General features: G+C 54.5%; 6 protein-coding genes across 6 annotated transcripts; 2 read left to right on the top strand and 4 right to left on the bottom strand.

Moving 5' to 3' along the window:
* Nucleotides 1-1,722: 1,722 nt before the first annotated feature.
* Nucleotides 1,723-2,403, top strand: rpb7 (DNA-directed RNA polymerase II subunit rpb7; the record flags this gene model as incomplete). The annotated part of the gene is made up of 4 exons (XM_036632591.1): nucleotides 1,723-1,953; nucleotides 2,012-2,092; nucleotides 2,162-2,331; nucleotides 2,388-2,403. The coding sequence occupies 4 exons, from the start codon at nucleotides 1,723-1,725 to the stop codon at nucleotides 2,401-2,403; spliced, it is 498 nt and encodes a 165-aa protein (XP_036501356.1).
* Nucleotides 2,404-3,473: 1,070 nt separating this feature from the next.
* Nucleotides 3,474-4,916, bottom strand: CGCS363_v000741 (Eukaryotic translation initiation factor 3 subunit M; the record flags this gene model as incomplete). The annotated part of the gene is made up of 2 exons (XM_036632590.1): nucleotides 3,474-4,284; nucleotides 4,351-4,916. The coding sequence occupies 2 exons, from the start codon at nucleotides 4,914-4,916 to the stop codon at nucleotides 3,474-3,476; spliced, it is 1,377 nt and encodes a 458-aa protein (XP_036501353.1).
* A 1,050-nt stretch (nucleotides 4,917-5,966) lies between these two features.
* On the bottom strand, nucleotides 5,967-8,197 carry fhkC (putative serine/threonine-protein kinase fhkC; the record flags this gene model as incomplete). The annotated part of the gene is made up of 4 exons (XM_036632589.1): nucleotides 5,967-6,406; nucleotides 6,461-6,830; nucleotides 6,881-7,473; nucleotides 7,534-8,197. The coding sequence occupies 4 exons, from the start codon at nucleotides 8,195-8,197 to the stop codon at nucleotides 5,967-5,969; spliced, it is 2,067 nt and encodes a 688-aa protein (XP_036501575.1).
* A 2,464-nt stretch (nucleotides 8,198-10,661) lies between these two features.
* On the bottom strand, nucleotides 10,662-13,999 carry cnt6 (putative ribosylation factor GTPase-activating protein cnt6; the record flags this gene model as incomplete). Its single annotated transcript, XM_036632588.1, has 4 exons — nucleotides 10,662-11,964; nucleotides 12,016-13,381; nucleotides 13,437-13,503; nucleotides 13,556-13,999. 4 exons carry the CDS (start codon nucleotides 13,997-13,999, stop codon nucleotides 10,662-10,664), a joined length of 3,180 nt encoding a protein of 1,059 aa, XP_036502128.1.
* A 4,589-nt stretch (nucleotides 14,000-18,588) lies between these two features.
* Nucleotides 18,589-22,756, top strand: CGCS363_v000738 (Uncharacterized protein; the record flags this gene model as incomplete). The annotated part of the gene is made up of 2 exons (XM_036632587.1): nucleotides 18,589-21,771; nucleotides 21,827-22,756. The coding sequence occupies 2 exons, from the start codon at nucleotides 18,589-18,591 to the stop codon at nucleotides 22,754-22,756; spliced, it is 4,113 nt and encodes a 1,370-aa protein (XP_036502127.1).
* Nucleotides 22,757-23,660: 904 nt separating this feature from the next.
* Nucleotides 23,661-25,526, bottom strand: CGCS363_v000737 (putative cystathionine gamma-synthase; the record flags this gene model as incomplete). The annotated part of the gene is made up of 3 exons (XM_036632586.1): nucleotides 23,661-24,437; nucleotides 24,493-25,239; nucleotides 25,344-25,526. The coding sequence occupies 3 exons, from the start codon at nucleotides 25,524-25,526 to the stop codon at nucleotides 23,661-23,663; spliced, it is 1,707 nt and encodes a 568-aa protein (XP_036502132.1).
* Nucleotides 25,527-25,609: the final 83 nt, after the last annotated feature.

Genomic DNA, 25,609 nt, shown 5'->3' with positions numbered 1-25,609 from the left:
TGAGATCTAAGCCAAAGCGAGGCAGGTGATGGAAGCCGAGGATTGCTGCAGGACCTGAACGAGGCTGCAAGCAGGGTCGAGGCTCAGCCGCAGCAGAAGGGATGGTCGGCAGTGCGAGCAGATTAGACGGGCGAAGGGTGGTGCGACCCAGAAGACAGTGTCGATCTCTACCTTAGTTTCCAACAATGGGCGTGCTGTATGTTGCGACAGGTCGGGTTGGCGATGTCAAGGCCGTAGAGTAGGATGGAAAATGAAGGAATGCCGCGGTGTTCCGGACTGGACAGGACAGGGTTGCAATGGTGTTCATATGCGTCCCACTCGCGCACAGCACGCCTGGAGGGTGAGTGCGCCGTACGGTGGAAGTGGACGCCCGTGGGGCCGGCCGCTGGGCGCGTTTTTGCTTCGGTTCGGGGAGGTTGTAGGGGAAGGACCGCTGGGATCTAACTTCGAGGAGCCCAAAAGGCAGGTCGAAGGACCCCGGAGCCCAAGGCTAGCAGGTGACAAGGGCGATAGGAGCGGCTCCTGACTGGAGATTTGGGTGATCGAGTCCACTAAAAACCGCTAAACGTGCATGCAGCGAACATACGACCTGCCTCGCCCAATCTGATGTCGTGGATTTGTCGTGTGAGCGCGTTGGGGGGCTGGAGAGGCTTTCGACCGGCTGCCCAGATTCAACGACGTGATACGGTTTTTGGAGGAGCGTAGAAATTGGCCGAGCAGACACAGGCCCAGACACAGACACTAAGGCAATTGACCCGAGGCACCTTGACCGCATAAGAAGCCGGCCAGCCCTCATCTCATCACCACTCAAACTTAGTCCGGACGGCACCAGACGACTGACTTTAGGGTTGCGGTTTCTGCCGTCCGTGGCGCCACCCTGTCGCATTCCTTCGCCTCCCGCGGCGCGTACACTGTCATCTCAAACCAATCTTGCTATTGTGCATACAGTCCTGAAATCGGACCTCGCTCTCCATGCATGCAGACTTCCCTTCATCCCGACTCTTGTCCATGGAGTAAGGGAGGTACGGCATTGTACGCGGTAGGAGACTGGGGGCCGACGAGCATGTCGCGTTAGCGCAGGCGCGTTAAGTGCGACATGCCAAAGTGCGGCTAGTATATCCGTGGCACATGCAGTCCTATCATGAGCCACAGACATACGTGCGTGGCTTGACTCTCTGGGCTGGATGTGGCTAGGCAAGGCCAGAAAATTAATGAGCCACATTTGGTAGCTGCATCTCAACTCAACCCATCGTCTTCAGCCTCGCCTTGTGCAACCTTTCTCTCTTCAACCGTCGAGTCACCGACGACGGCGCATCACCTTCCTCCAACGGCGCGCAGTGGCACCTTCCATCAAAAGTTTCCTGACAATTTGCGTTTCTCTTTCGTTCTCTAATATTGCGCTTGCTCTCACGAGACTTCCAGCGTGCCAGCGACGTCACACGCGATCGCTCGCTACTGCTGTTTTGAAGGCCACACAGCTCTAAGAAGCACCTTTGAAACTCGCGCATCTAGGCCACCTTCTTTATCAAGTCGATCGCGTCGTCCAATCAGACCTTCCGCCGCGCGAACTTCTCCCACCGTGCCCTCCTCGATCGCGTCCGATATACACCTGACTTCTTGCTCGACCAAGTTTGGGCGACGACGAGCCGATCGAAGTTAGCAAGCGATCCTACCTCCCGCAAGCACGCCGTACCTCTTGCGAAAATGTTCTTTCTTTACAACATGGAGCGCAGGGTCACCCTGCACCCTTCGTACTTTGGGCGCAACATGCACGAGCTGGTCACGAGCAAGCTGCTGAAGGACGTCGAGGGAACCTGCGCCGGCAGCTACTACATCATTTCCATCATGGACACCTTCGATATCTCCGAGGGTCGCATTCTTCCGGGAAGCGGTCTGGCCGAGTTCACCGTGGGCTATCGCGCGGTCGTGTGGAGGCCCTTCAAGGGCGAGACGGTAAATGCTACAAATCTGCCTGGCTCTGTCGGGAAGCGGATTCTGACATGACCCCCAGGTTGACGCCGTGGTTTACTCGGTCAACCACCAGGGCTTCTTCGCCCAGGCAGGACCCTTGCGCCTCTTCGTGTCGGCTCATGTACGTCCCCGCTTCCGCGCCAGCCAGGCAGGACCTCAAAATCACTAACTGCGAGCCTCTCTATTCTAGCTGATTCCCTCTGAGATCAAGTGGGATCCCAATGCCACGCCGCCACAGTTCACCAACAATGAGGACACCATCATTGAGCCTGGCACGCATGTGCGCGTCAAGGTGATTGGTACGAGAACGGAAGTCGGTGAGATGTGGGCCATTGGCAGTATCAAGGAGGACTACCTTGGGTATGTTGTCCTTCAGGGAATTATCGATTGGCCTCGCTCACAAACATATCGAAAAGCTGTCTACAGGATTAGAAACCTTGAAAAGACGAATGGATCCAAGAGGCCTTGGCACCGCGCCACTGGGCCGTGCCGTTCTCCGTTGTATATGGCGGTACTGCTCCCACCGCTGGAAGCCAAGCCAATACGTCCAGACCCGTTTGCCGACCGTGTTGGAGGACATCCTTTGCTGCCATGGCAAGAAGTCTTGCTCATCAGCGAAGAGGAAGCCGTGGCTGCAAGAAGGCCAGGCTTCGGCAGAACCGCCACGAGAACCACTCGCGGACCTGTTTTCTGCAAAATTGAGCTGCTTATGAGAAAAGCAAAAGATAGACAAAAGTTTGGGGGCAAGAGGGGCGTACACATGCCCCATTCAAAGAGAGAGCGCGCCATTGAAAAGAACTTCGACGCAAGGCATCGGTTTGCGTCTTCACAGTTGTACACTAACTTTCTCACATTCTACGAAATGAAAAAGCAAGCCATGAGAATACAGTATAGAGGCACCTTGAGCCGTGACTGGTGAGAATGAAATTTCTCTTGACAACGGCAATATCGTTCGCTCACATTACATACCACGGCATGAGCGCACGGCAATCGTTCGAAAAGAGTCTGTATCATGATCCTGTTACGCTGATTCGTTGAGACGCCGCTGTCGACCTACGAACCTCCCTCTCCCGGTTTGACCAAACTTTTCTCTAAAACGAAAAAAAATCAAAAGTAGGTAGAAAAGAAAAGAGACCCAGAGGACCCCTCACTTTTCTCCCTTTCTCTCAGCTCATCATCAGCTCTATAACTCGACGGTTTGGTTCGGGTTCTCTCTTCTCCATCCGCACTCGTCTCGTTTCCTTTTCCCCTCCTCGCCGTAATTACATAAAAAGACACACGTTCAAAGGTTTCCCCCATTTGTCCCATGGAAATTTTCGCTCTCGTTTCTTTTTTAACCTGATCGCCAACCCTTCCCTTCCCACCCATACCATGACGCTATGTGAAAGAGTTGGCCAAAGTGGTTAAAACGGAGCGAAGAAGACAACAGGTGAACCACATTCATGAAATTTCCGCGTAGACCATCTCTCGACAAATCACCGGGCTCAATAGGTGCCCTTCTCTTAGTCGTCGTTGTCCGTCCTCTCCTTGGGCTCACGGGGCTCCCTGGGCTCGCGGGGCTCGCGAGGCTCTCTGGGCTCACGCTGCTGTCCGTCACGGCGCTGGCCGCCCCTCTGCTGACGACCGCCGCTGCCACCCTCCTTGTCGGCGTTCAGCTTGCGCTCCGCCTCCTGCGCCTCGCGCTCCTTCTGGGCCTTGGCGTTGGCCTGCTCCTTGCGAATGACGTCGTGCAGGTTCGACAGGGTGCCCTTCCAGCTGTCCAGGCGGGTGGCGAGCTCCTGCCATTGCCTGGTGCCGAAGACGCGGTAGGTGACCTTGTGGACGAGGAAGACCTGGTCCTGCTGGGAGAGCTTGCCCTCGACGAGGCCGGCGCGGATCACGTCAATGGCCCACATCTCGACGTCCTCGGCGGGAACCTGGAGAGCCTTCGCGACGGCGGAGTACTCGATGCGGCGGGAGGTGGTCTGGGCGGCGAGGGAGGCGAAGGTGAGGAGACGCATCTTGCGGTGGAGGCGGTCGTGGTCGAGCTTCTCCTTCTCGAGCCAGCCCTGGTGCTCGTCGTTGAAGTCGTTGTAGTCCTCGAGGTCCTGCTCGGCGACGATGTCGAGGAGCTGGGAGTAGACGGGGTGCGTCTCGGACAGGTTCTGCACGGTAGGTATGCTGCGGATGTCGGTGAAGAGGAAGTGTGTGTTGGAAAGCAGGGCGTCGCGGACCGCGCGGAGGGACAGGCGCTGGGCGTCCTCGGAACCGACATCGTCCTTATCGTCAGCGTCAAAGGTGCGCAGGGCCTTGAGAATGTATTCGTAGCTCTCCCTGTCTGGGTATCAGTCTCCGATGCTTCGTCTTTCTAACTCTTCCAACGAAAAAGGGACGACTCACTCTTCCTTGCCGGCCTCCTTGGCGACCTCGGCAATCTCCTCGTACATCTGTCTCTGGAACTCGTCGCTGGTCTTCCAGTCCGCGAACCAGTCGGGGAGCTGCTTCAGGTAGGGCTGGATGGTATCGAACATGGCGTTGGCCTTGAGGAAGCGCAGGATGGCCATGAAAACGTTGTAGCGTATCGGGTTCTCGGGGGCGATGAGGTTGAAGATGGTGCTCAGGGCGTTGAGGCTCAGACCGACGCCGTTGACGGGGCTGGAGGCGATGGGCTTGGAGAAGGCCTGGCAGAGGGTCGGGAGGTGCTTCTTGGGGTCCTCGGACTGGAGGACGAGGTGGACCATGAGGTTGGACGCGGCGGTGAACTCCTTCTCGGCCACCGACGTCAGGGCCGTCGACGAGCGCACCAGCTTGGACAGGACTTCCTCCTTCTTGGCCTCGTTCTCGACGAGGGGCTTCACCTCGTCGGCGATGTGAAGGTAGTCGGCCATCTCGCGGGCGAGCTCCTGGAAGGAGCCGTCGACGAAGAGCAGCTGAGGCTGCGCCTGTTGCTTCGCTCCCGCCGCCATGATTGCTGGTTTTTCGCGGTATCTGACGAGGGTTGTCGGGCCTTCGGGTTGAGAGGGGGGTGGGATGCGGTTGATTGCGGAGGTGTTGGCAAATTTGGCTGGGAGGAGGAGTAAGAGAGGGACCCCGGAAAAAAAGAGAATGCGAAAGTGTGTAGAGGGGCGTGTGGTTTGCGGACGACGGAGACAGGGGGTCGCTCTGTCGTGCGGTATGTCTCTTGCGAAGCCCGTGTCGACCTGCGGTTCGATGGAGGGGTGTGGTGGAGGAGGGCAATTTTCGCTGTTTTCTGCCACCCGACCGACTTGTGGGCTTACCTAGGCGAAGGCGGTGAAGCCAGGCCACGGTGCCCCACGCCGTGGCGGGGTACCACTATGACCTGGGATTTGACGGATAAAGCTCTATATTCACCAGAACTGTACTTGAAAGCTTGTTACTAAAAGCTTTACTTCATAGACGAGTGAGAATGGCCCCAGTCGTGTTCTCAGAATTGAAATCTTGCACCCAATTTCCGTATCACGACGTCGAAGCGCTTTTGGTTCATCCGTCGACACGGCCCCGCCTTGGGCTGCCCCGTAAACACAGTGGAGGCTCCGGTTTCCGCTCGGAGCCGGTATGGCAGCGGCAGTCGTTTCCGCCCTATTTGTCGAAACGGTGCCGGTGTAGGAAACAACCCGAACGCTTGGGATACTGCATATGCGGAGGCAAAATCTGAGGTTTAGCAACACACACTCTCATCTAATGTGTGTGGCATGCCGAAAGCCTTTCCTTGATTAAAAGGTTTATATTGTCTCCGAATAATGTCAGATATGTCAGGACGCCAACTTTTGCCGTTCCCATCCAGCCTCTCGGACACCTAAAAGACAAAAATAAATACACCCCCCGTTCACTGAGGGGATGTCATCACCGGCCCTACAGTCAACACAGAAATGATCTCCATGGCTCGGATGGTCAAGAAACAAACAAATCCATGACCTTCGCCGACTGTATCTATGACTCACGCGTCCCATACCCTAACCATGCTCCTAACAATTCAACAAAATTATTATAACCCATTATTCCTCCTTGCTACCGTTCTGGGCTTCTGTAGAAATGTCGGCCTTTGAATAGATGCTATCGCCGTCATCGCCAAACAGAGGCTGATCGCCCTTGCCGCCCATCTCCACGAATTCGTCAACGTTTCTTTGGGACGCAGGGTCGGCCTCCTTTGGTGTCATGATCGACTTCGTCGTGTTCTTGGAATAGATCTTGACTGGTTTCTGCTTAGGGCCAGGGGATCTTTCCGCAACTGCTACAGAGTTCATTGAGCTGAGTAGTGTCCGCTCTCTGACGACACCGCGGCGGTGGACTTCTAAGCCCTGTATGCCGCCCACCAAGCCGTCGGTGCTGTCGTTGACTCCTGGTTGCTTCTGCGTCATCCAGGGGTGGTTGAGGCATTGGTCAACTGTAAAACGACGCTCGGGATCAACTACCAGCATTGAGTCGATAAGGTCCACTATCATAATGTTAGTCATGACGCATCGTTTTGTAGCGCTTCTGGGTCACCTACGAGCAGGGTCGCCTACTGAGTCCCAGTATGGCGAAGGGTAATCGAACCGGCCGCTCTTGATCTGTTGCGACAGCGTGAACGGGAAGTCCTTAGAATACAGTTCGTCTGAAAACGGCGGGAAGCCGCACAGGCAGATGTAAAGGACAACTCCGAGTGACCAAATGTCGACAGCCTTGGTGTACTTCCGGTGCCTGCCCTCGGCCAAGATTTCAGGCGCCACATAGCTGGGTGTTCCGCACAGCGTCGTCGTAAATGACTCTTCACCAATAATTTTAGCCAAACCGAAATCAGCCAGCTTCACGTGCAAGTCTCTGTCGACCATCAGAATGTTCTCTGGCTTAATGTCCCTGTGGACAATGTTGCGATCATGCTTCTCACAGTTAGCGGACAGGGGACATCAAATGCCGTCACAAAACTTACCAGGTACTTGATACCCTGAAACAATTGCGTAAAGAGTTTGCGCGACTCATCCTCGGTAAGCTTTTGCTTCATGACGATGAAGTTGAACAGTTCGCCTTCCGGAGCCAGCTCGAGGACAAGGTACACCGCATTACGTTCGTTAAACGTGTCCTTCAAGCATAGAACGTTGGGGTGACTAACGCCCATGAGAACGGCAATCTCCTGTTGCAGACCCTCCTGTTTCGATCTCTCCTCCATGCCGGCAGTCTTTGTGAAGATCTTGACGGCGTACCTTTGGCCAGTAGATTTCTCGACACAAAGGAAGACCTCGGCGAAGTGGCCCTTGCCAAGCTTCTCCAGTAGCGTGTACTGCTGAAGAAAAGCGCTCGTCTGCCGGCTCTTAGGGTATCTGAAGATGAAACGAGCCTTGTCGAGCACCGCGATCTCATCCTGCTCCTGGAGCTCTCTGCGCTTGTTGCGACCCACGTTGGCTTCATTGACATAAGTTCCGTTGCTAGACAAATCCTCCAAGATAGCCACGGTGTCACCGCCTTTGTTCTCCGTAAATAACAGGCAGTGTCGATTTGATACCACCGGGTCTTCAACAACAATGTCTGCCTTTTGTCAGCGCTGTCGTAATCCTAATGGAATGGAATCCAATTCGCAAAGCTTACCACACTCCGGATGACGTCCAATCAGGTATCCGCCCGAGGCGACGCCCTTGATCTTGGTCTTTTCGTAGGCCTCCTCTTCCTTCTTCAGGGGCGATTTACCCTTCCTATCTACCGACTCCGTCTCCTTAGCCTCGAGCTTGTCCGGCATGGGGCATGCTGCCCTCTTCTTCATGACCAAGCACTTGCCGTACTTGGTGTCTAGCGGGAACAGGTAGCCCCAGACGCCCTCCTTCACCTCGTCCTCGACCTCGTCACATAGCACATCCTTGTTATCGGCCGGGTACTGGGAAAAGGCCTGTGTGTCCTGTGGAGGTGAGGAGAGGTTGGTGTGTGCCTGGGACTGGGAGTTGTCGTCCTTTTCGCGGTGGTTAACCTGACTGGGGCGACCCTCGGGAGGCGTCGCGGTAGGCTCCTTATACACATCGTCCGAGTCTCCGGATCGCGTCACGGGCGACGGAAGGTGCTGTTTGTGGGAAACCGGGGTCTTATCGACGGATAACCTCTCGGAGCGGCGGGGCTTCTTCGCCTCCGTGTCTGAGTCTGGCAGAGAACCCTTTGCCAGGGGAAGACGGTTTAGGATCGCACACCAGAAGGCCGGGCAGATTAACAAGCGACTCACTCTTGGACGTTTCAATTGGCTCTTCTCTTCGCGCGGGGGCGCCATGGCCTCGGTTACACGAGGCAGTCAAGGCGTGCTTCGCGGGTGATGGTGGATTGGTAGTGGTCTTGGGAGGCAGCAGTAGAGACGTAATAATGGATCCCCGGGTAAGATGATGTGGCGATGGTCTGTATAACAGGCCGAGAAAGGATAGAGAAGCGGACTTGTGCACAACAGCCTGGGATATGATGTGTACGAGCGTGAATATGGAAACTTGTATGAAAGAAGTGTGGTAGTGTTGCCTAAGGGAGAGCAGATGGCGAGGCTCTCATTAATAAACCAGAGTGCAAGAAAGGCAAGGCCAAAGGACGGAGCGACGGTGTGCAGCCTGGAAATGGGAAAGCTAAGGTCAGGTAGGTAGGTGGTGTAGGTATTCGTATTGGACCGGGACTTCCAAGTGGAGAGGGAACCTTCCTTCCAGTGTTGGACCTTGGGCCTGGAAAAAGTACCAGACAGCTGAGGTGACCAGGAGGGATGGGAGACCAGGTCAGGCCAGTACGTATGAGAGCTGAGGCAGGTACTGGTGTGAGCACCAACTGCGCCGGCACCAGGCACTGCGCCCTGCCCTGTGAGGTGCGAGCTACCCTACCAGGTCAGGACCTCCCCTGCTTTCTCTGGGGCGGCCTTCCACCTGCGCTGGACGACTGCTCGGCGGACTGGGCTGGATTTCCCAGGCAGGAAAGAGTCAGACAGGGCTTTCCTCACTTCGGATCGGGGGCCGTGCAATTGCAAGTGGGTCGCCGCGCCTTTGACTCTTCACGCTGATACTCTGATAGGGATTGTATGACTGCACTGCGCAGCGAGCGAGATGTCAACTTTCTGGCGCGAGTTGCAGCCTAGAAATGCGGTCCATCGGTTGTTCCGCATACAATCCTTTGTGTACTTCTCATGAATATCAGCTCCCCCTCTCCTCATGCCAATGCCACAACCGTCTGATGAGTGTGGCAAACAATAATCCGGAAAAACTCACCAGCAGTTTCCAAACTTCACTGTCTTCCGGTTGCCCAAAACCTGGAGAGCGTGCCATCCAGATCCACGGGCGACAATCAGCGGGCTTGCTTCTGGGGCGTCCCGTCTTGCTGGGCGTGCAGTGTGGGCACCGGTTCGCAAGCCGAGTGAGCGAGCAGTGACGACGGGGAGCTGCAGGGTCGCAGAGCTTCCTGCGGGAAGACGTCAGGCGGGAAAGAGGCTTGATAGAGGGGGGGGGAAATGTTGGTGGAACTGTCGATCAGTTCAACATGGGATTGCGCAGTCTCGGAGGAGGAGAAAAAAAAAAAAAGACTACCTCTTTCGCTCCGACTTGCACTTGAAACTCGATCGTGGCAGCCGAGAAACCACCTCGGACACATCGCCGCGTGAGATGGCGTCCAGCCTTCATATGGTTCCCGTCCGAGTCGTCTTCCACGAAGTGGCGGGGAACTCGTTCGTGTCTTGTGCCCATCCCGTCTGCCGACTACCTCACACTAGGTCCAACACCCGCAGATGATAGCCCCCATGAATCATTCGGTGCATTCTCCCCCCAAGCTACAAGGATCGAGATTCCGACATTCTGGTCAGCCAGCTGCTTTTACCCCCTGCGGATGGAAAGCTCCTTTTAGTAGAACCCGTTACTGGTTTGACAGGACTTGGTTCTGGTTTACCATCCGGTGAAACGCCTTACGCGAACTCCCGTGCTGTCATCTCGAGTCGCCGTCCGAGACATCTCGTCACGCGTCGTTAGGAGGGAGCACCTCAACTGGTTCCAGCCAGAGAGCGAAAGCCCGCCATCTCTCATCACATGCGTGCTCGTGCGGAATCTCATCTCCATTTTCAACGTCGCGCTGCTTCGCCTGCCGCGGAGTACAGCCATAACGCTAACCTCGAGACGTCATCCACATTCGCCAATCCACGTGGGTAGCTCACCTGCCACAAGCTACGATCTCCTTCGTAGAGTTATCCCCCCTCACCGAGAGTCACCGAAAACCATTTGATCTCAGATCGGTCCAAGTGTGAAGCATTCGTTGTGTTCATCATTTCATTATTATTACTATACACACTGATAAACTCATGCGCACATCGAATATCACTGTCTCTCAGCACCTCGTCTTTCCAATAGAGGACTACTCCAACGTGTCTGCTTTTTTGCAGACGTCTGTCGCCAAAGAGTATACATGCTGCATGTGAGAAACTGTTTCTCTGATCCATCTCCTGCTGTGCGACGACGATGGCAATTCATTCGGCAAAAATACCAGACGCGCAAAGCGTACGTCAAAATCTGGTAACGACAGTCGGGTACGCCAAGCGTTTCTCCCATGACCTGGCCAAAGCCGATATGCCCTCGTGTATCATTGCACTTTTAATAGTCATCCTCATCCGTTGAAGCCTGTTTCCCACAAAAGGAGTCATCATAACTGGAGCCGCGTTTAGATGCTGAGTATGCAAACGTGAAGCACATATCAAAGTGTGCCAGTCGATCGAGACGGGCAGGTCGCTACCTTTCCGGAATCGGACTCTTGGCCAAACGGCCTCCTGCGCTCACTCGCTTCTGCAGACGCGATTCCCTTTCGCGCGCTAGCTTCTGGTCGGGGCTCATATTGCCAGGGAGCGTCCCGACAGTATCGCTCGAAAACCCCGTGTTTCTGCCCCGTTTCTCTTCAATGTACAATTGAGCGCTCCGACTCAGGGGGAATGCCGGCATCGATGAAGGTATTTCCGCCCCGTTTTGAAGAAGCATCTCGGCGACTGGGAATGGGACCACCCTCTCCGCCTCCGATGGCTGGCCAGGGGTTGGTGAAGGTGATGCCGGATCAGCCGCTGCTAGCGCCAAGAACACTGCATGCGTACCCCTTGAACGATCCGTAACGTTAGGACTGGCCTTGAGAGCCAATGCATAAATAACCTGCTGGATTTCATTCTTCTTGATCGCCGCCAGCAAAGTGTCTTCGGGTGTAGGGTAGCGAGATAATGTCGCCGAGATGGGCTCAATGTACGCTCTATCCACGTACTTCGCCGTGATGAACCTCAGCCGCTGCTCGCGCGTTGCCTGGGGTCCAGGCTTCATGCCGGGTTCGAGCTTTGCCTCCCAAATCATATTCGACACCCGGTTTCCGACAAGCAACAAGAGTTCGACAATATCGGGGGTAAAAGAGTTGATGTCCAAGGTCAGAGACCTCACTTTGCTGATATGCGTACCAAGAGAGCGATGGATACCGCTGCACTCGATGCAAACAATGATTGCAAGATTGATTGAGACCCACTCGACCTTGGTTCCGGATCCGCAGTCCGCGCACCAGCAATTGCCCTGGTCGTTGTCGCGGAGGAGTTGCAATAGCTTATCAGGGTTGTCGTCGTAACTCGAACTGGTAGATCGATGAGTGCTTGGCCGGGCGCCGACAGTTATTCGGCGCATCGGCGCACCGCTGTTGGAATGCGCATGGTGACTGTTGTGCCCGACTGAAGGGCTCTTGCCCGTCAGGATGGACCCGATATCCTTCCTGATGGAGCCCGAGTCGGAAGCCCCAGGCCCGGATTTATCTCTGGCAACTCGGCCTTCAACAGCGCTTTGGAGTGCGTTGTTGATAGCTAAGATCCAACTGTTCATGTCCTCTTCGGAAGTGGCCTGGTAAACTCGCTTATAATGTGGCGTAATGACTTCAAAGCAAAATCGACGCTCAGCATTACGGGCTTCTCTCACAGAGGCCATTCTCAAATCGATTGGATCCATGTGAAGATCCAACCTTTGCTTCCAGTTGCTGTATTCTGAAAGCTTACCCTGATCAAGTACAATCCAAAATCTACATCACGTCAGTATGGGTACATCCGCCAAAACTTTGGGCAGTGCTTACTTGTGCCAGCCCTGTTGCTTCAAGTTGCGAGGGTCAACATGGTTGCCGGGCTTGCTGAGAGACCACAGCAAACCTTCCTTGCGCTGGGCACTGCTTGCACTTGACGTTCCGTAATCTTTCTCCTCCAAGTCACGGATGCCTTTGAATTTAGAGGCCTGTGCAGGGCTTCCAACTGAAGATGCGCCCAGACTACCTGGAGACCTGGACAACTCGGGAGAAACTATGGCCACGGTCGAGTTGGATCCGGAGGTCAGTGCGACCTTCAGTTGGGAGCCGGTACTGTCGGCTCGACCAAGGTCGCTGTCGGAGACGTACGCGTTTCCGTTTGAGCCCGCGACTTGGACTGAGCTAGTGCTGGCCAACGGGACTGGCTCCGGCTCATTGTAAGTTTGGTTGCCCTTTTCCAGAAGTCGCCTCTTTTCCTCTCGCTCGCGCCTCTGGTATTGATATTCTTTATCAGCCTCTTGAACCTCATTCGACAGCGCCTCCAACTGCGGCACCAAAGTGTCGATTTTCTTTGCGGCCTCCAAGAAGGTCCTCGTTTGGGCATCAGCATATCTTGTGAGGTGAGAGAGAACCTCTTGCTCCTTGCGTCCACCATGAAGATCCTGCATGAAGCTAGAGTAGTCGAACCGCTTAAGCTCAAAGTTGCGGCGTTTCGTCTGATACTTGGAGTCGCTCTCCGCAAGCTTCTTAGCCTTGACCGAGTCGTGGCGCTGGCCAAGATATCGAGAAACGTAAGCGTAGTAATCCTTGCTCTCCTCCTCGAAGTCTCGCTTTTTGGATTCTGCCTGTTTGATATCCACCGTGTAAAATTTGTCCAATGGATCAATGACAATGCGTTTGAGATTGACGGTATTCTGTCGCTCGTAGGACAGAATTTCCCTGGCGATTTTGTCGAAATAGTGCTCAATTGCTGGCTGAACAGCATTCGCATTTGTCGATGATGCTTCACGGAGTGTATCGATGAATTCGGAGAAGTTCTTGTTGGCTTCCACCTGAGCTTCATGCGCTTGCTTAGCCATCTTTAGCACGCGCTTCATCTGTGTTCGCATATTGCCCGTCTTTTGTTCCAGCGCTTTGATCGTTGCCCTGAAAACCGGCCCATCGTCTGGCACAAGAACATCGTCGGTTGGTTTCGGGCACGCAACATCAACCTTGACAGGCTCCTGGGCTAGGGGTGGCTGTACGGGGAGGAGTGTGGACGAAGACGTGTTGACCGGCAAGGGTGAAGAGGGCTCATCTAGCTCGGCGTTGCTAATGCGGGAATCGACAGACTGTGAGGATGCGACACGGATTTTGGGGGGCGCGGTCAAGAGGAACGGAGGAGACGGCGAGTTCGGGTGGCTCAGCGGTAGAGTGGCGTCTACGGGTGGTCAGTCACGAGCCGCAAATGTCGTCCAGGGATCACGAGAACTTACTGGATACCCAATACGAGAAGCTGGCCAAGGTGTGTAGCCGGTGAGCGCGGGGGTCGTACTCGACGAACTGTCGCGGGATCAGATACTGCCACAAGTGGGAGGCGCGGCGGGCAACGTACGCTGCATGAGTTCCTCCATCCACCGCCTCTGTCTTCAATGGGCTTCGGAGGTTTCCATTTCCAGGTCCACTCGAAAGAAACCGAGGCGTGGCCTCCGGTCCCAAAGTCCCCTACCAACTCAACATTGGAGTTCTTGTGTAGATTCGGGTCGGCATGAAATTCGCGAGTAACGAGGTTCTCAACCTCGCGGGGGTTAGAAGCGTACACGTAGGTCAGTCCGCTGATTTGGGTGTCGATGTTGGCTATGGTATCGGTGGCGCCGCTGGTAACAAACTGCTGTCCCTGGCGAATGATAAAGGTAAATGTGAAGACTAGCTCTTCGTCATGTGTGAGTTTGAGGATGAAATTCGGAGCGCCGCCTGGGCTAGTAACAACTTCGGTGTCCTGCAAGGCGGCAGTCAGTGTCTGGTGCTCGAGACGAGGCCGGAAGGTGTTTTTGGGCATGGGGGAGCCTATGATTTGCGCCGACGAACCTGAATGAATTCTATGGGACTACTATCGCCGAGGGGGCGAGAGGCGGATACTCTGGTGGCAGGAAATGCATTGGGAACAATGTTTATAGAGGAACGCCTTTTTGGGTTCGAAATGACGAGGGAGGATATGGTAACTATTCAAGAGAGAGCAAAAAAGTCAGTGGAAAGCGACTGCGATGCGCCGCCAGGCTGCGTGCATGAACAGCAAGCAGGGCAGGCGGTGCAGGTATGGGACTGAGGGAGAGCGCACGTCGATTCTGGTCTCTTAGAAAGAGAGTCGCCCCGTCGTCGGGCTTGCTGCTAACGATGCCCATGTTGAGATGCTCATCCGGGGGTCAAGTGCGCATTCAAGAGGAGAAAGTCGAGGTTTCGGCAGCCAAAGGAGAGCCGCTGGAATCGTGGGCGGGCTTCGCAGCGCGGGGTCGCAGGTTGGCCAGGATCGTGGACATTTGGCGGCGCAAGACAAGGCCAAGCCACAGCCACGAGGAGCCTGTACGAGAATGTGGACTGGGCGGCCAGCTTTGAGACGCTGGAGGCGACGACGGCCTGAGCGGAGGGGAGAGGGTGAGAGGGAAGACTGCGACGAGAGGGCGGGGAGGCGTGGACGTGGGCGTCGGCGGCGTCGCTTCGAGTAGGCAACGGGAGCTAAAATGACAACGATGGCAGTAAAGTAGAAGTGTAAGTGGAAGAATAGAAGAAGGGGGAGAGCATGAGAGTCATGGAGATGCGAAGGTTGAATGTTGCGATATCAAAAGAGGAACTGGGCTGCGGCATGTCTGCCTCAGAGGCCTGCCACTGCCACTGGTGCGTCTGACTTCTTGGTGCTTGTGCTGCTCCTAAGTAGGTGTTCTATTCGCTCGGCGGGCAGTCGTGGGTACTTGGGAAATATGCAAATTCAAGCATGAGCGGGAGGTAGCATGTACCTTGCAGCTTCGCTTTCTCTCTCTCTCTTAGGTTCCTCTCACTGTCACTCTCTCTCTCTCTCTCTCTCCACACGCACAGCTGGACAGGCACCAAGCAGGGCACCTTGGCTTTTTAGGAAAGGGTGTCAGGGACTCTGGCTAGCCGGGACGTGGAGGGCCACAGGAAGGAGTCAAGGACGGGACTCAGGAACCTCCCCGTTGTGACGTTGAATCAAGCCCACTCCGGGCTCAAGGTTGGCAAAGACGAGATTGGCGCCGATTCACATTTATCCCGACCCCTGTCCACTTGCCTACCTGCTGCGTACCTAGCAGGTAGTACACTGCGGATACAGGCTATGATAGACCTTAAGGTGAGGTCCTCCGTCATCTGCACCGGTCCTGACTCCTGCATCAAATTCGCTATGCCTAGCGTGTGATTTTTGCTAGGAAGGCAAGCTTGCGATTCCAAATGCTGGGCATCAATCACGCTCATCTCAGGGACGCTATGCGCGCGCACAAGTAGGTAGGTAGATCGCAGAATCACCACCACGGCGGCCTCTCATTAGCGGTCTCGCGGTGGGGTCAGCAGCACAAATGTCCGTCAACAGTGACCGCAGCACATGGGATCACCACACCACCTGCCCTGCACGTTGAAGCGCTCCAGAGAAGCTGACTGGACGACGCCCCTCCGCCGTCTCCCCTGCCCGTCGTCGTTGCCCCTCCCGGCTTGGGGAAGCGAAACCAGATGCAAGGACGCTCGACAGTCGCCTTACCTAATGGAACAAATCCAATTGCTTGTCTTCGAACTCGCCGTTGGAAAAAGACGGAATTAAAAAAAAAAAAAAAAAAAAAAAAAAAAAAGTCGATGATGAACGGCTGCTCACAGACCGAGTCGCGCCAAGACAAGAACAAAAGACAAAATCCCTTCACCACATTCCATCCTGCTGCACCAGGGAGGAGGAAAAGGGGCCAGATAGATACGTTTCGAAGGGACGCCCGCGCAAGAGGAGGGGTTTTGGAGAGGGGCTTCCCAGTCGGCCAGACCACCAGCGTGAAAGTCAATCGCTGATCTTTTGCCAGCATCATTTCGCGGCTTGCAGCACAAGAACCACTCCTCAAATCACCTCACTCTTGTTTGTTGGATTAGCTTTCACCCAATGGGTCAAACGGACCTGGGTCGTTCAAACTCGGCACCGGCAGCAGCCCACGCGACCTGAGGAACCAACACCTCGTTTCAGAGTCCTGCGTGCCCTCCCTTTGGATGCTTCTGCTGCTGCTGCCGCTGCGGTAGAAGATGCTTCTGCGCGCGAGAAACGTGCGACGGACCAAAGTCAAAAGCCCTGCCAGCCAGTAGTTCCTGCGCAACCGCCTGGCCGGTGCGAGCTTATGCGACGTGCCGCCTTGACGATGCCGCATGCGACTGACTCCGAATGACTCCTCGCATTTCACCCTGTGGACCGTCACCTATTGTTGGCGTTTCCTCAATCAAATCGCCAGCCCAAGTCCTCGGCCGGCCCGCGACCACAGGACCACAGCCTGTGACGTGACAATGCCTCTTTGGGTGAACTTGGGGTTGGGCATCTCTCCTTTGCGCCTTATTGCTGCTCTGACACCGCATGCAAACCATGTATGGAATAAACAACAGACCATGCAATCCCCAGTTTCCCAGCCTCCGGCAAGGAAGATCCTCGGACAAAATTGGGACGGACCTGTTAGCTCGTCGACGGGATTGGGGAGGTCGCGTTCGGATTGTCTGCCACGGTACAGAGTACTGCACTGCATTCTGCAGCAAGCAATTCAGGTGCTTTTGCTGCTACTGCTGCTGCTGCCGCTGCTGCTTGATTTATTAGTCGTTGAGACGCATTGTCGATCCACTGTTGGTTTAGACATTCGTATGGCGTTTCTTCTGCAGGCTGGCCCAACGTATCTCATCGCATCGCGCGTCGTGTCGGCCGGTGTGCTCGTATTCTGCCAGACACTGACTAACACCGACGTTGACCATTACGCAAAGGTATGCAAACCGGTCATCCATGGGACAGTCATGTTTCCTGCAAGTTGCAATTGAATCCGTGTTCAATCCGACGTGACAGATGCTTGTGGTATGGCTTGTTGATGATTGGCTGTCGATAATATAAGGTCGGCAGCGACCATGAGAAATGATAATGGTGAGTGTGATAAGAGCCGGGAAATGAAGAGTTGCCGCCGCATGACGGACATGCGCGTTCAGACCGCTCGTCCATGGTCCGGACGAACCACACTGATTTGCTGGTGCGAGCAGCCACGGAAATGGCCCTGGGTCTCGGGCGATGCGGTGGAGAACACGAAAAGAAAACACAGCAGGAAAAAAGCACCCAAGCAGCCAAGAAACAATGCCGGCCGGAAACATGTGATGTTGGTTCTGTTTTCTCGGTAGAGGTGCCGTCCCGTTGCCTGCAATGCAATTGCAGCATGCCGTTGGATGTAAGATTATTGCAGCGACAGAAGGCTTGAACACGGTTTGAGGCGATGGCTGCAGGAGCCAGTCAGCAGCTGCCATTCAAGACATGATGATGAGATGCTGTTCGAGTATCTCTCTAGTTGGACACACATGTCGTGTAATTGGGTGTCATCAATCAGGGGAATGGAGGCGGCTTCTTGGTGAAAAGAGAAGCCCTGTTGAAACAGACCTCGAAAGGAACGCATCCTCCCCCTTGGGCAGTCGATCGAGGTGATTCACCAACGAAACCTTTGCTGCTTTTTGCCTTTGCCTTTTGCCCTTGGTCATCGTCTTCGCCGCATGGCTCCCTTGAGATGTCAGGGCCAGGCCGTGTAGATCCATTGGCAGAGGCACCACTGAGCAGCTCCCGTCCCGGGCTGGCCCTACACTTGAAAGAGAACGTCGTATCGTCAGGCCAGAGCTGCAGTGGCCTGTGGTGCCCCCCCTCCCCTCCATCTCAGTGTGCCCGTAGCCCGGTCCCGTCAGGCATCATCGATACCCGATACATGCTAATTAGAGGGAAAGAGGAGTGAGCTCTGGTCGAGAAGCACATCGTATGGAACCTGACTCTGCGGCCCTCAGGCGCTGTGGCCCAGTCAAGCCCAGTGGCCACCCTACAGAAATACCTTCGACTGGGGCAGCTTAGCGCCGCGCAGGGCCGCAGGTACCACCGTGCCACCTTTTCCTGAAAAGTACAAGGGGTCCCGGCAGTCACCACAATCCCCTTTTCTGCCAATGACGTGTGTCACCTGCTGGCCAAACATCAACCCCAAACCTACAGAGGGTCCCCGAGCGGTTGCTTGACCGTACAACACCACCACCGATCCTCCACCTCCACGGCCGCCCTCTACGACTTCAAGTCGTCCACCTCCTTTCTGACGAGAGACCGGCCAACTCGTTTCGCCTCCGCTGACCCAGACTGCTTCTTTGACAACTAGCCGAGCCGCGGTCTACCACGACACACGACGAGTTTACCACGCCCACGATCTCGACGACTGCCCACCGCTCCCCATCGACTGCCTTGCCCCCAGTACCTCAAGTCGAGGTACTATACCTGGGCCTTGCACACCTGGCCATACTGCGCAGGTTCGAGAATGACTACTCTTTCGACATAATCGCTCTCTCGATACCGTCGTATACATCCGATCGTCGAATCCCCGCTTTTACGCACCCCTTGCGACCATGTCGTCCGCTTCTAGGAGCTCGTGGATGCCAAACCGTGGTCTGAGTAGCAACCGCCTGAGCACCAGACCAAGAGGATTCTCCAGAGGAGCTGCTGTCGTCAGCCACGATGATGCATACACATTTGCCCTACGTGTCGCCTATCTCAACTATCTTCTGCAACCGAGGCAGAAGCGAAAGCAATATGTGCCCGCACCAAAACCTGCCCAGCGTTCTCATACGAGCGTCACAGAGCTTGTTGGCCAGTTCGTCTCCGGCGGCTCCAACAGCATCAAGCTCCCGCATGGCTTCCAAAAACCTCTTGAGAAGAGAATTAAGAATGTTCTCACCGGAAAGGAGCCGATGCAGGGTTTCAACGATGCAGCTCTCAAGCGCAGCTTCGCCGAAGCCTACACAGCCTTCACCGAGAAGAACTTTCAAAAGTCTGTCGAGAAGGATCGCAAGCTGGAGCCATATGTCCTCATGTTCTACTCTTCCGCCACCAAAGCAAACCAAAAGCACGCCGCGTTAACCTCGGCAGCTGACGATTCGTGGAAGGAAGTGGCCGACAGACATATGGCCATGTTTATTCGACTGGTGGCGCAAACCCTGCGCGATCAGGGGCATGACAGAGACAGACCCGAGTTGATGAGCCGACTGCACACGCTGGAGAATAAGCTGCTTACTAGGGATCAGAACCTTTCCATTGACGCCAGCCAGGACGGAGGCACTACGATCGAGGTCATCGTTCCCTTGAGCTACGACGTGAAAGACATGCCACTGGTTCTAACGGTAGCTCGCATATTTGGCCGCCTGAACTCCGAAGTCCAGACCGATATCGATGCCAACCGCCAAGTCTGGACTGAGGAATCTGCTTTGAAGGACGTGAAAGCGTATCAACAGCGCCTCGCCTCTGACGCTCCTGGCGCTCTCAGAAGCGAGGACTTTGACCTCGAAGACGCTTTTCAAGAGTGGAAGGGATCCGAGGCACCACATCTGTCACAGATTATCCTCGACATCTTGACAGTACGACCCGAACTTGCTAAGACGTCATCAGGAGCTGATAAGCCTCTCCCTGGGCGACCCATGTCCATGTTTGGCAACCAGCAGGCGTACTCCGAAATCAGCAAGGCGATCTCCAGCCCCGATGGGTCCATTCTCAACTTCGACAGCTCCCTCGGCCTCGGTTCTTTGGGGCTCGAAGACCCCAACGAGAGCTTTGAGGAGGCTGTCTACACGTTTATTCCCCCAGACGCAAGAGCGTTTTACAAGGCCATACTACAGGTGTGCATGACATATGATCAATTACATGCAGATCCTGCTGCCGAATGGACGCCCATTTCTAAACAGTCGACCGACCTACTCATCGAAATTTGCGTCTACTGGCGCATTCCACAATTCTCGAGACTGGTTTGCTTCGTTGAAGCATCTGCCAAGAAGTTTTTAGACAGAGAAATTGGTGCGGATGAACTATCTGTCGCCATGGAATACGTCAAGTCTTCTTCGCCCGAAGTGAAGAAGCCCCCACATCTTCATCAGTACAACCTCGGACTGGCTTCGATCGATCAGAGTCGCTGGACAATGCACGATTTTGCCATCTACCAGCAAACATTGAATGCGCTCTATGATGCTCTCCTACGAGATCTCTACGATCTCATGATTCGATGCTACGAGTCCAAGCCGCCACCAATTGTATCAGTGATGATGCTTCTTGAGGAACACATTCTGCAGGATCCTGCGTTTTCTCCGAAACCAGAACAGACTCGGGAATTCGCCAACCATCTTACGGAGGGCTTGAAGCGTGCCGCTACAGAGGTTTATAACGCCTTTGTACACGACAAACTCCCCAATCATGCTTCCGAATGGGAATTTACACATGTTGTCGAACTTGGCCGGGCTGTGACCAAGCTTTCTGACAAGATCAAGAAGCGGTACAAGAACATTCCCGACATCATGGGCGTTCAGCCTTGGCAAGTCTTAGTGGAAGTCATGTTTCCAAGTTTCGAGCGAGACGCACAACACATCATCGAACGAACCATTGCCGTTGCGAAGGAGAAGGGTGTGGAAATCAACATGCAAGATGGTTTTGATCTCTACAAAGAGCTAGTCTCATTGAGACAAACTCACCACGCTGCTCTACCAGACAAGCCGTTCGAGTTTCAGATTGAGGAGCTCCTTGTGGACTTCGTTTGGAGATGGGTGCGCAACGCTGAGACTATGATGGTTGACTTCGTGGGCAACGCCATCAACATAGACGATTTTGAAGTTCGCAAACGGAGTCCCGACGATATTCCCAGCGACGCCGAGCGCCACAGTCTGTCCATCATTGACATGTTCATGTTCTTCAGGCAGACCACGGAACAGGTGTATCAGCTCGAGTGGGATAGTGATGTTCACCACGCCCGATTCATGACTGCCCTTGCTCGTTCTTTTGCAGCTGGAATAGGGCAGTACTGTGAAGAAGTTGAGAAGATGTTCGCCAAGGAGATGGATCGGCCGACTGCCCAGGACGAAGCGGCGGCCAACAAGACAACCCAAGAAATGTTCAAGCAATACGCTCAGATTGCTAGGGATGCTTGGAACAGCAAGGAGGCGCCCGAGCCTTTCCAGTTCTACCCGCAGTCATTTGTCAAGCTTAACAATATCGAATACGCCATGCAGGAGTTGGACAAACTAGAAAAGAGCATGAATGTTGACGCATGCGCTGATGTTTTGCGGAGGGCGGAAGGTGCTAAGCAGCAATCAAGACGACCTAACAAGTACGTCTTTACAATCAAGGTTGTCGAAGCCGAAGACCTGAAGGCATGCGACCCTGGTGGTTACAGTGATCCTTACGTGGTGCTTGGGGACGAGTACCAGAAGCGTCTCTACAAGACGCGGATCGTGTACAGGAACTTGAACCCACGTTGGGACGAATCGGTCGATATCACCGTATCGGGTCCTCTCAATGTCATCGCCACCATATGGGATTACGACACCTTTGGTGACCACGACTTTGTTGGTCGTACATCACTAAAGCTTGATCCTATTCACTTTAGTGATTACCTGCCACGAGAATACTGGTTGGATTTGGATACGCAAGGCAGAGTTCTATTGCGTGTCAGCATGGAAGGCGAGCGAGACGACATCCAGTTCTACTTCGGAAAGGCCTTCAGGCATCTTAAGCGAACAGAACGAGATATGGTTCGCAAGATCACGGATAAGGTAAGCAAGCAAATGCATATCGCTGACGAAGAAGAGACTGCTAACCCCCGATTAGCTCCGAGCTCAGATCAGCGCCACCATATCCCATGAGACTTTGCGAAGTCTACTAAAGGGTAACGGAATCGGATCTTCCGTGACTGCCTTATGGAAAAAGCGAGCGTCCACGATGCCCGTTGTCACTACCCAAACCGACATCGAGAGCGCCTTGCAACCTCTTTTCCACTATTTTGATCAGAACTTCGCCATTATGAAAGAGACGCTAACGGATGCCACAATGTTGGCAGTCATGACACGCCTCTGGAAGGAAGTCCTCATGGCGGTTGAGAGCCTTCTGGTACCCCCTCTCTCAGAAAAGCCCTCGTCACAGAGACCATTGTCACAGAAAGAATCGGACATCGTTTACAGGTGGTTGGAGATGCTTTTCGACTTTTTCAATGCCAAGGACGAAAGTGGCGAGCAGCTGGGTGTGCCGCAGGAGGTGCTGAGGTCACCCAAGTGGCATGAGCTGGCGGCTTTGAATTTTTTCTATTTCGAGGAAACACAGAATCTCATTCGAGAGTCGGAGCGTATGGCAGCCGCCAACGCTCAGCGGGCGCAGCAGATGTTGCTACAGGAAAAGCACGAAAACCGATTGTCCGCACCGGCGACTTTCGGTCCAACCTTCAGCGGCGGTCCCGGCTCTTTTGCTAGCATGGGCACGATCCGTCGCGGCAAGTCCATCATGATGAGCCGAAATCTGGGAACGATGCGGCGGGCCAAGGAGGAGAAGCGCAAAGAGGCCCAGGCGGATCCCAGCGACGATATGATTCTTCGCATTCTCCGCATGAGGCCGGAGGCGGCTCCGTACCTTCGCGAAAGACACAGACAAAAGGAGCGACAGGCGGCCGCCGCCGCTGCAGCACTTATCGTCAAGAACAGCGTAAACCAAGGATGGAACTCGGGTGGTGCGGGCGCATACGGCCGCAACAACCTCCCCCGGAGGTGAGGAAGGTGAAGATTATGACCTCGATGTTTTCTTGTTGAATGGAGGCGGCGTTGGCTTCCTCGGTCTTCAATTTTTTGGCTTTTGCGTGCGTTGTTTGCTCGTTGTAGAAGGAGATGGATGGAACATTTCGATACCAGAGGCCGAGAGAGCAGAACGAATGGTTGACGGGATGGGAGACATGACATACACACACACGACGCAGCAACGGCTTTTTTTGATATCTCTTTTTCTTTTCCTTCTGCAAACAAATCTTTGGTAGCGGTCCAAGGAATCATGACAAGATGTAGATACCCTCGCTACGATTCTTAATATCCCTCCACCCCCCTTGACCGACGGCGGCGCCTTTGTTTACGGAGACTTGGGGTTCATGGTTTTTGCGTTTTCTCTTGGTTGGCATTAGATTGCAGTTGGTAGCAGTTGGAGAAATACGACACCATACCGTACGATTGTGCTTTCTATTGCCTGTGATTGTCTTTGTGCGGGTGCGGCTTGTATAGTGTTGTTTGTCTAGGAATTGCTGGTAAGAGGGGGTTTAGCTGTAGAACTGAGGAATTGCGGTTACCCGAGGGGGAGAGTCATCGATTCACTAGCGTAACGTATCCGACGGCAACAAAAACAGGACACAAGTGCTACTGCTACTGCTGGTTGGGTCACAAACTGGGAAGGGTTAACCAACACAGCCAGGCAGGGACAAGCACAAGCAAGAGGGGAATTGCCCTGACATGTACGTTTGCTCCAAGTTGGATGGTTCATCTCGAATAAGGCGAGTTTTGTAGCTTCGTGGTTTGATGGAGACTTTTTTTTTCACAGCCAAATACAACTAGCTATATGTGCGCCTAAGAGAGTGAGAGCTAGGGGTTCAATGATTAAGCCGCGACTTCGACTTCGACTTGAGTTCCCATTTCTATGAAGCAACACCAGTGCCAGCCACCGCCTCGACCGTCGTAGGCGTCTGCGACCGCTGCTGCTTGACTTCATTAGCGGCCACGAGCGCGTCGTCGAGTGTGTCCAGGAGATCTTGCACGTCCTCCAGCCCTGCCGATATCCGTATCGTCTCCTCCAAAATACCGTACGAACGATGGTACGCCGCCTCGTCGGCGTCCTTGCCGAATGCCAGAGTGTTGTAGCAGAAGCTGAGCGTGCGGTGAGCACCCAAATGGGGACCCGGATAGAAGGCGAGGCGGTCGTAAAATGCTTTTGCCGTATCGACGGACTCGAAGTCGATGCTGAGCAAGCAGCCCGCGCCTGGCTCCTCGAGTTCAGGGGTTGGCCGCCTAAGGTAGGATTTGTAAATATCATAGTCTGGGAGACACGTTGGGTACAGAAGTTTGGATACTGGCGAGGAAGTGTCTTCAGCCAGGCGCTGGAGGTGGGTGGCCATGGCCGCGGCGTTACGGTTGAGGATCGTAGTGCGGGCGAGGTAGTCATCTGAATTAGACAGGAGAACTTCAGTATCAGCGGTGAAGAGTTCGTTGTGGAAAGTTTTGGCCCAGTGAGAGGAGAGGCCGTCGTAGTGTGGCGAGAGAGGGTTCAAGACGACGCTACCTCCCATGACGTTGGCGTAACCGGAGAATGTCTTCGTCAGTGATGAGACGAGGATGTCTGACTGTGCGATAACGTCAATGTTGGCGAAGGATCCGACTGTGTCATCGAGGACGAGAACGAAGTTATGCTTCTCAGACTTTTGCCAGTGTTAGCTATGGGACGTTGATAACGGAGATGCAAATCGGACTGACCAGCTTCTTCAGACGAGCAAGATCAATGCTCGCCAGCAAAGGGTTGCTAGGGAACTCGGTGAGGACGTAGCTCACATCCTTTCCAGCGGCGGCCTGTTCATCCAGCCACGCCTCAAAGATGTCTATGCCCTTGGGATCAACGGGACCGAAATGCTTATAGCCATGCGACGAGTTTTCTTGGATGTAGTGAACAGTACTGTGAAACACGATGCCCAGAATCGCTACACTTCCAGGACGATACTGAAGTAGCGCATGGTGGATACTGAAAATCGCAGCCATGCCCGTCTGGTACAAGAACACATCCTTGCTCTGAACTTTGATCTTCTCTGGCTCGATGGCAGCTCTGTGCAGAAGCCCCGTAATGCGCTCCTTGAGCTTGCCGTGGGCCTCTCCCTCCGGAAGGTAGTCTGTGGGAGGTACCGTCGAACCGTCGGGGAAGTCGACTTCGGTCAACGAGTCAATGTTCTCGTGCAAGTATTCTGCGAGACGGATGGAAACACCGATACCGGGATTCTGCCAGGCTCCAATGACACCAGGCGTCTTCGCGGCGGGGAACGTCACAAGGTAGATGCGCACACCTCCAATGTCGACGCAGCGATGTCCGAGGTCACTTTCCGCCAAGACCTTCTCCTTGCGGTTAGGATGGGTAGAGTGAGCGCGGACAGCATCCAGAGACCGGGGCGAAGTGAAGTAAAGGGCTCCGTGACCCTCTGGTGTCTTTATTTTGGCGCAGATAGCTCTGAGTGTCTGGACGGATGTGCGTCAGCGAATCTATGGTTCAGCCACATGATACGGACGGGACCTCGATGTCATCTGCATCGACATTGCGTGTTAGTACGAGAAGTGCTGACCTCGCCAACGGGGCCGAAAGGCCCAAATCTTGGATAAATGTGAACGACCCGCTTCATAATGTTTGGGTCGCCTTCACGGAAGGCAATGGCGGAATCCCAACCCGGTGCGTAGGTTGTGATGCCATATTGAGAATCTGGAGGCACGCAGCGGCCGAATTCTGACGCTGGTCTGAGCACAGGCATGATGCGTCGTTGTAACTACTCCTTGACGGAAATGAATACCCAACTGTGGTTGGGAAAAAGAACGAGTTCAAGCAGATATAAGA

The sequence above is a fragment of the Colletotrichum siamense genome (assembly GCF_013390195.1).
Source record: "Colletotrichum siamense strain Cg363 chromosome Unknown KSG_Cg363_contig01, whole genome shotgun sequence".
In the NCBI taxonomy this organism is placed as follows: Eukaryota; Fungi; Ascomycota; class Sordariomycetes; order Glomerellales; family Glomerellaceae; genus Colletotrichum; species Colletotrichum siamense.
The sequence above is the reverse complement of the archived record's forward strand: the minus strand, read 5'-3'. Positions and strand labels throughout refer to the sequence as shown.